The 10,211-nt window shown below is 30.8% G+C and overlaps 1 protein-coding gene across 1 annotated transcript; it reads left to right on the top strand.

Moving 5' to 3' along the window:
• Positions 1-4,646: 4,646 nt before the first annotated feature.
• On the top strand, positions 4,647-5,587 carry LOC100779847 (probable F-box protein At5g04010). Its single transcript, XM_006575208.4, has one exon. It carries the CDS (start codon positions 4,756-4,758, stop codon positions 5,503-5,505), a length of 750 nt encoding a protein of 249 aa, XP_006575271.1. The 5' UTR covers positions 4,647-4,755; the 3' UTR covers positions 5,506-5,587.
• Positions 5,588-10,211: the final 4,624 nt, after the last annotated feature.

The raw sequence follows: 10,211 nt of genomic DNA, 5'->3' as shown, positions 1-10,211 counted from the left end.
TGCATATTTTGACAAACTTTGTCACACGTCTGCATTTGAAAATCTTTGTGAAAACATCATTTTACAAGCATTGGATGATAGTCTATATTTGTTGTTAACAAAAGCTATTTTTCCATCCATTGGAAAACCTTGTTTTTGGCATATATTTGTGAGAAAACAATACTCTTTGCAAAATGATTTTCATATTTATCTAACACACTATTCAACCCCCATTCAAGTGTGATATTTTTTCTCCAGTCATTTCATTGGTGGAAGCAAGATGGAAGCAATTTAAGTCAAACCTAACCAATAAATTCATATATGTAGAAAAGGATGGTGAAGATGGGATACCTTGTTATAAGTACAGTTTGGATCAAAAGATATGGAAAGGATTTTCTACAAACAACAAAACCCCTTTTTGGCAAGTTAATTATCGATGTTGTGTTTTTGAAATTGAATTTTCTAATTTATTTGCTAAAATTGTGTCTAATTTATCACAAGGAATCAGAAAGAAGACTTAGAAATGCCAAAAAACCCAACATGTAGCAACACATATTGTCTCGTGGGGGTTATGACTTGCTTGAATGGAAACTAATGGCAGAGAAAATGAAAAAATGATAGGACGAAGCAATTGCATCTGGGAGTTCAACAATTTTTTACCCTCCATCTCCCATTGAAAGACATATGAAGTGGAAGATGGCCCGCAAAAAATGTTCTAGGTAGATGACATCTAAGGCGGCCCAACAAATTTCTAATAGGATGGTATGTAAATTTTCAGTTTTACATGTAACTTTATATAATAACAACATCAATGGACAAATTTATTTTTGTTGGTGTTAGGATTCCATAGAAGAGTAGATGACATGACATAACGAACCTTTGTTCCCCGTGGATGTTAAGATATACTGACTATTTTCATTGGGCTACTAGAGCACCCTAGTAGTGTTCGTGCTGCGGAATGGGTGTCACCATCACCCAGTACTTTGGACATGCATCACGTGGCTCTAATACTTCTACATTGATCAACATGCAACAATTGACTAAGTTGATAGGGAGCCTTCAAGAGCAATGGAAGAAAAAAAACGGCCATGGAGAACAAAAATAGAAAGGAAAATCTTAATGAGGAGTTGAAGGAGGTTTTATTCAACAAATTGAGCCAGAGGGCATCACAGCAACAACCTGCAATAAATAAAGGTTATCAGCATTGTACCCACCTAGTGGCATTGGGAAAAATATATGAGGGGTCATTAATCGTATGCCATGTGAGTTTGACCGATGATATAGTGAAGGTCGGTGTCTCAAAAGCTATAGATGAAGTTGTTGAAGTTCCTTTTCCTACTTTAGAGGTTTAGTTTGTGAGGCAGGCCAAGAACACCTTTATTGCATGGGCAAGACGGCTTGTGAAGCCTATTTAACAAAAAGTATTTTCTTGAGTTGTGTTATTTGTAATGAAATAGATTTTATAAGTACAAAATGGGATTAAGAAATTCAAAAATCAGATATACCATCTATTGACATTAACTTATATTTATTAACTACATAGGATTTACAGAGACATCCAAAGAAACCAGTTCAACATGTTGATAGGTTAAAGCCCATTGATTATCCCTTAGTTGATTTTGTTATGGTTTTCTCTGACCTTTACCAACAACCTTATTAGGTGGTGTGGGATGTGACTTCGTTTAGGGCTCACAATGATTATTTCCCTGTGTTCATAGATTGCAATGATGTACAACAAATAGTCTAAGGCAATCAATGTCTAAGCATCATTGTTTTACACTTTTGGACAACGTAAGTATAATTTAGTATTATAGTTCCATAAACTTGTATAATTATAATATGATTAACAATTTACATTTTTTTAAACAAAAATAAGGCAATCAATGATTTGAGTATAGAATCCAGCCATGGCTTTGTGTATGGATTCCTTGAGCCTCAGTCCATAAAAATAAAAAGTATAGGTGTGATGAATGTCAATTTTACATTAAAAGATGGTTGAAGTAGTCACAAAGAGATATCTACCCAATAGCTTACTTGCATAAGTAAGTAAAATTATACAAATGCGCTTTTTTGGGGTTTAAGATTGAGAAACACTAAACAAATAAGGAAACAAATAATAGAAGAAGAAGAAGAAGAAGAGAGATAACACAAAAATAGAAGTTTATTGTGATTCAATAGAATTAACAAGACAATCAAGATGGGGGTCATTACGCGTTATTGTACTTGCCTTCATACTCGCTAAGGTAATAACTTTAATTCTTATCCCTATACTCATTGGTACCTATATACCCATACCTGCTACCTGCACTTTACTTATATAATTTTTTAGTATAGACATTTTACTTATATATAAAGTCAATAAATAAATAAAAGAATATTAATTAACAGAAATTACAGCAAGTAAATTATTAAAATTTTCACTCTTAATTAAACTCAAATATAACATTAAAAGCAACAAATTAAATCATAACCTTGTAAGAATTTAGACGTTGTATGTAGAACATAATTAGTTTAACCACGTCTTACATTAAATTGTATAATTAGTTTGATCAAGGGAATATAGGAGGGAGTTTTGTTTTAAATTGATATTTTATGTCTTCTAAATCCAAATTTTTCTCCTGATATTTTATTGTGTAACTATATGATTTTGTGTACTAATCAACACATTTCAACTTATTAAAATTTTAACTAACTTTTTTTTCATAAAAATTTATAATTCGGTAGAGGTGACAAAAAGGATTGGACCCGTCGAACCAATCTATTTTGACTCTTTTTTGGTAGGTCGGATTTGAGTTTTCAACCTGCTTCAACCCATCCCATTTTGAACCATTAAAAAATGGGTTCATAGAAAAATAGGTGGACCAATCCACAACCCATTTTTATTAAAAAACAATTTTAATATTTATTTTGATATTTATATATATTTAATAATTTTTAATTATTTTGTCTAAACAAATTACAAAATTTAAGGTAATATATTTAATTTTTAATAAATATTTACTATTTAATATTTATAAAAGATATAATTAATTAAAATATATTTATAATTTATTATTTTATAATATTTTAATTTTGATGGACCAACGAACCCCTGCCAACACAACAAAAATAAAACATACTAATACTTTAAATCCATATATAAAATGCGCGGGACCGGACAGAACCGACTAGTTTTGCCACCCGTACAATTTGATATGTATACAAATGTGTGTTTTTCATATTGGATTCTAAAGAAGGCTCGGATATATATAACCGAGTAACAAAATAGATTTAATAATGCTAGCTACTAAGGGGTAGGCGCCTTTATCTAATCACAACAAAACTACTGATCATAACAAACAAAATTCAAAATTCAGAACAACTATTTTATCACTAAATTCATTCAGAACATTTACTAACTTTCATCTTATCATATTTGCAATTGATAAACCTCATGATCTTATCTTTATTATCTTCATTGGTATGAAAGTCAAAGTAACACAACACATGGATATGATTGTGTTAAATGTATTATTATAATGTCATATTAGTCATTAAATTAATAATTAATAAAATATGTAATGTATACTTATTTATATATGTACTGTATTTTAATTAAATTAACATGTATATATAATAGGTGTGAGGCGGAATGGAGTAAGATAGATAGTATAACACCCGTAATGGCATATCCCCATTCAAAATTTGTGATAAATAGTGTCGCATCCACCCCAGCAAGCAGATATTTACTCTAACTAATTGTAGATGTATTTTAGATGCCCATATATGATTTTAGAGCTGTAAAAATGACAAGCTCAGCTCACCTCGACCCATCAATAGGTGTTCAACCCATTTCACTTAAATTTAATTTCAGAATAAAAGTTAAAAGTAATCCAGTTTGATTCATCACATGTTGTGAGTTAAAACTTAAATTTAATTTCAGAATAAAAGTTAAAAGTAATCCAGCTCGATTCATCACATGTTGTGAGTTAAATAGGTTGGTCCATCAACCCACTCAAAAAAAAATATATTTATTTTTTTAAAAAGAAAATACAACTAAAAATCAATTTTTTAGTAAAAAATAAAATAAATTAAAAAAATATTAATTAAATTAAATCTTTCACTGTCTACACACTACAACAAACATATTATTAAAAGCTAGAAACCTAAAATTATAATAACAAAAATTTTAAAAATAATATTGAGGAAACACCAAATAAAATAATATTGAATAATATTATAAAATACTAAAAATATATTTTAAGTAAATTTTACTTTATTTCTAATTAAACCAATAAAATATTTTAAAGTTCTAACAAAATATTAATAATTAAGTTATTTTTTAAATGAAATAGGTAAGTTCACTCAAATAATCACGGATTCAACAGCCATAGACCGAGTCAAATTTTACAATTAATTACAAATTTCCCCCTATTTTGACGGGGCCCGATCTTAATCCATGATAGATTAGATTGACACCTCCATGTGATCTGATTATTTCAGCACCGAAAGAAGTTACTATATTCGATTTATCAAAACCTAGAGGCACTAAGGCACGTGTCATAACACAAGCAGAGTTCAGCTTCCTCCATCCAATCTCACGTGGCACTCAATAACCATGCAAATCATAACCTTCCTCCACGTGTCACTTCCACCACTTCACTTCAACCGTTAAAGCGCACTTCCTTCATTTAAACCCGTTTCAATAATCCAAAACGACAAAGCAGCAGCATCCACTACTCTCCAAAGTCCAACCATAACGGAAACAAAAACACAAACTCGTTCTACAATCCAACAATGTCGCCGCCACCATGGGAAGCTCTCATCCTCGTAGCCACTTACCTTGACCCCAAAACCCTAGCCATGGCCTCATGCGTCTCAAAGTCATGGTTCTCTTCCATGTCCTCTGACATCATTTGGAAACCCATATTAGCCACCCACTTCCCCTCTCTCTCCACCCTTCCCTCCTCCGCCCCCACTGTCGCCTACCGCCGTCTATTCTCGATGGGCCACACCGCCACCACGCACCGCCTCCGGGGACCCTCGAAGCCGAGCCTCTCGCTCGGTGACCTCGTCTTCGCCGTCTCCATCTGCACGCGCGACTCTAACATTGTCTCCATTGCGAGCCCTTGTGACGCGCTGCGCGTGGACGCACCTGGGGTGTTTCGCTTCGGCGTGGGCTGCGACGGCGCCGTTTTGAGGGAGGGGGTGGAAGAGGTGAGGATGGCGTGGAACGTGGTGTTGAGAGGGTGGCGAGGGGTTTTCACGATGATGGAGCGCGTGGGGAAGGTGGGGTTCGCGCCCGGCGGCGAGGGGTGGTTCTCGCAGGAGCTGCCAGCGCCGGGGTGTTGCTCCGGTGCGGTGGAGAGTGCGGTGGTGGCGGATTTGAAGGTGAGGATGTGTGGAGGGGAGGATAAGAATGTGAATGGGGTTAGGGTGAACGAGGTGAGTGTGGGGATTTTAAGTGTTGTGGATTGGAGGTACGTTAGGGTTGAAGATGGGCTTAGGTACTTGCAACATTTTCTTCTCACTAACTATGCAAACTAATTAGCAAGGGAGGAAATGAAAAACCAAAAAATAATGTTACTTTGTAGGCTAAAGTATATCTGAAGGATTTTGAGTTTTCTAATGCCTAGGTTCTTTTGACATTTGTTCTGTATCTTTTCATTTTCTTCCTTTTCTTTGTCTTTCTCTATTTTTTTTTTTAAATTTCAACTCCTTTTTAATTAAGTCCCGCGCGCTGCGAGTTTATGTACAAGACAAGATTTTAATCTTTCAATTCTACAAAAAACTATGAATGAGGAGTCATGTAAAATGTAAGAAAAAAAAAAGGAGTAAATGAATGCCTATATTATATACCTCATGATATATGGCCAATTAATTGTGAACGGGTCTCCAAGCCTGGTGGAAGGAGTTTCAGATGTGGCAATTTTGTTTGTCGGAGGTAAGACAAGAATTGCGTGGGTTTGAATATAGATGCCACGTGCCCTATCTGTGGTGAGGTGGACGAATCCATTTTTGCGTTGTTAAGTGTAACGTGACTAAAAGGCTGTGGCAAAAGTTTGGTGTGCATATATCTTTAAATGACGAAGCAACAACTTGAATTGGAGAATGATTGAAGATTATTTGTTGGGCTATTAATTTGGAGAGTGCGGATCGTGCTTTTGAAATAGTCACTTCTTTGGAGAAGCTGGTTTCTCAAGTACAACAAGCTCTCTTATTTCATGCTAGGGAAATATAAAACTCTAGAGTATGGTTGGAAAGAGAATTTTAACTAAGAAAAGTAATTTATAGAGAATTTTAACTAAGGAAAATAATTTATCTGAGAATTTAAATTTTTGTAAGCTAAAATTTATTGTTTGGATTTTTATTTTTTTTTAAGAATTTATATTTTTGAAATTTTAAAACAGAATTTTAAACAACTAAAAATATGAAAAAAAATTTGAAATTTTAAAACAGAATTTTAAACCACTAAAAATGTGAAATTTCAATTTCCTTCTAAAAGGTGAGAAATTGAAATTTTTTTTTTATAAAATAATCTTCTAAAACTTTCGTGTATTCCCTTATTAACTTTCATCATCTCTTCTGCCTTAAAGTTCCCGAAATTCTTAAAATGTTGAAATTCCTAACTTAATTTTTTTTTATCCAAATACAAAATTTAGAAAATAAAAGAATTTTAATTGAAGTATTTGAAATTCTTAGAATTTAAAATTTTAAATTCCCCCATCCAAACATTTGGAGCAATTCAGCGGGGGAATTCATCTTTTTAAGGAATTTAAAATGATTCATCATAAAATAGTTTGGATAGAGTATTTGAAAGAAGATTTAATTTTAGGTATTTTTATGAATTATTTTGATTGATTAAAACAGTGAAATTTCAAATTCTCTAGAAAAAAAATATAGAATTTGAAATTCTTTTTTCGGATGCTCACTCTAACTTACGTGTTTGCGCACGATTCTTTCTCGCTCAACACTCACAACTACGGGTAACCAAAGTTTTTATGGTCGATATTAACATAAGTTGTTTTTCACTGACGTTGGTTGAGATTTTTTCGGTCAGAATTTTTTTGTATGATGTCAACCAAAACTATTTTTTGCCGATATCAGCTAAGATTTTCTTTAGATGATGTTGGTTAGGGTTATTTTGTCACTGACGTCAATCATGAGAAATTTTTGCTAACGTCGGCCAAGAATTTTTTTTGGTCGCTGTCATCTAGGTTTTTTTAGTTGATGTTGACCAATGATTTTGTTGGCCGACATTGGTTAGATTTTTTCTACTGATATCGGTCATGACTAATTTTTGAGTAGACACTTGTTAGGGTTTTTCAGTCGACGTTAACTAAGTTTTTCCAGCCAATATTAGCCAAAGCTATTTTTTAGCCAATATCGACTACGGTTATTTTTTAGCCGATGTTAACTAGGGTGTTTTGACTGATGTCAACTAGATTTTCTTAGTCGACGTCAGTTAGGATATTTTTGTTGACATCGACTAGTGTTTTCTAGCTAACATCAGTCAGAGCTATTTCTTACCCACATCAGCTAGGTTTTTTGGTTGATGTTGGCTAGGGTTTTTTTTGCTAACACCAGCTAGGTATTTTTGATCGACATCAAGCATGGCTATTTTTAGCCAACATCGATCAGGTTCTTACAGTTGACATTCACTAGAATTTTTTCGGTCAACATCGGTCAGAGCTTTTTTTTAGCCAACATCAGCCAAGGCTATTTTATAGCCGATGTTGGGTGTCCGACATTGGTCAAGGCTATTTTTTAGCCAACTTCGATTAGGGATTTTTTTACCAACATTGATCAGTGGTGTTTTTCGGCTGACATCGGGTAGGTTCTATTCGTCGGCATCAATCAAATTATTTTTTAGCCGATGTTGGGTAGATTTTTTTGTCAACGCTTGTTAGGATCTTTTAGGCTGACATTGGCTAATTTAGCATTGGCCAATGTCATTCGAAAAGACTCTAGTTGGTGTTGGCCAAACAAACTCTAGCCGACATTGGTAAAAAAATCTAGCCAACATCGATTGAAAAATAGACTCAACCAATGTTAGCTAAAAAATATCCTCGGCTGACGTCAGCGGACAAATATTCTCAACATACTTTGACAAAAGAACCCTATTTGATATTGACTGAAAAATAGTCTTTATTGATGTCAGTTTAAAAACATCACTGGTTGTGGTCAAACAAAATAACCCTAGTTAAAATTATCAATATTTTGTATTTATAAATTATTAAAAATTGAAAATATTTTTTAATTAATATTTCAAAATTAGATTGTGTTTATTTTCTATAAAGTTCAATATTAAAATTTTATCTATTTAAAATATAAAATTGAAATTTTGCATAAGGAAGAAATTGAATTGCCCTATCCAAACAAAGGATTTAAAATGAAAGAAATTTGAATTGATTTATTTAAACAAAGCATTTGTAAAATAAAAGAAATTAAAATCAAAGTAATTAATTCAAATTCTAGGTACTTTAAATTTTTTGAAATTTTGAAATTCCTAATCCAAACAAGGTAATAGAGCTCTTCAACGTTCAGGTACATGCCTTCACCCAAATATGGCAAATTATGCTCGTTATCTTATTTTTTAAATTTGCTTTGGTCTTTAACTTTCAATTTTCTTTTGTTTCAAATATCTGTAAAAAAAAAGCTTTTAAATATTAATATGTTTTAGGTAATTATTTTTTTAGTCCCGAAAAAAACTATTTTTATTAATCCCTCAATTTGTGGCGATTTGTCAAGTCAAAAATATTTTTTAATTTAATTTCTCTAAAAATAATTAGTTGGCTATTTAAAATAGTCGTAATATGTAAAATATTACGATAATTCTATATCAATTTTTTATTTTTCTTCTTTAAACCAATAGATATGTAAAAAATGATTATCAAACCATTCGAGTCAAATATTTTAGTGGTTTAAAATCGCTAAAAATCATTTTTAAAAAAATTTAAAATAATTTTGATAGTTAAAAATCATTATAAATTGTGAAACTATAAATAAATTATATAAAGAGAGATTAAAAGTAACTTTTCAAAATGAACTAATAAAAAAATTATTTTTTTAAGACTAAAAAAATAAGATTTAATTGTTCATTTGGTCCCTATAATTTCATCATTTATATATTTTAGTCCTTATAATTTTTAAGTGGTTTTTATAGTCCCTATAATTTACATTTTAATTCTTTTTTAGTCCTTGTAGTTTAAAAGTGATTTTTTAGTCCTTATCATTTCCATTTTAATTCTCTTTTAGTCCCTATAATTTGAAAGTGGTCTTTTTAGTCTTTATACTTTATATTTTAATTTCCTTTTAGTCGTTACCATCAAAATATGAATAATATTATCAATCACAATTAACTACAAAAATATTAACAAGTAATTCGTAACTAATTTATCACAAGATAATTTGTAATAAAAAATAGTTGATAATTTATAACTAATTTGTAGTTAATTATTTTTATATTTTTTTTGTAGTAAGGACTAAAAGGTAATTAAAATACAAATTATAGGAACTAAAAATATCACTTCAAAAATATAAGAACTAAAATAGAATTAAAGTATAAATTATAAGAACTAACAAGACAACTTTTAAACTATAGGGACTAAAAGAATTAAAATGTAAACTATAAAGACTAAAAAAATCACTTTCAAACTATAAGAACTAAAAGGTATAAATCGTGAAACTATAGGGACCAAATGAGTAATTTAACCAAAAAATAGTTATCCAACTAAAAATAATTATCCAAATTTAAAGGACTAAAAATATATTTTAAAAAAATAATAATAACTAAAATAAAAAAATTAATTGTATCAAACTCAAATAAAAATTATTTATTTTTAAATTTTTTTATTCAAATTAAATATTAAGAATAAGAAGAAGTCATTAAAATACAAACATATTAGATATTAGATGAAGGGTATTTTCAGGGGTGGAACTAGGTACACGTTCACAGGGCAGCCGTCCCCTCAAACTATTTCAATGTTATTTTTTATATTGTGTTTGAAAAAAAAAACTACAGTTGAACTATTGAAAATAAATACTTCATTTTTTTGTGTTTCTTTTTCATCAAAAAGTGATTATATTTATTTTGTTATATTTTATTTTTATTAAACTAAAATTTAAATAATTAATTTTTGTCTTGTGAAAAAAAAAAATTTGCCATTCCTAATTATTTTGTCTAGTTTTCTTGGGTATTTTGAAAATAACATTCAATAGAGTAAAATTAGTTGAGATTTGTTTATATTTAA

This window comes from Glycine max, chromosome 2 (assembly GCF_000004515.6).
Source record: "Glycine max cultivar Williams 82 chromosome 2, Glycine_max_v4.0, whole genome shotgun sequence".
NCBI lineage: Eukaryota > Viridiplantae > Streptophyta > Magnoliopsida > Fabales > Fabaceae > Glycine > Glycine max.
The sequence above is the reverse complement of the archived record's forward strand: the minus strand, read 5'-3'. Positions and strand labels throughout refer to the sequence as shown.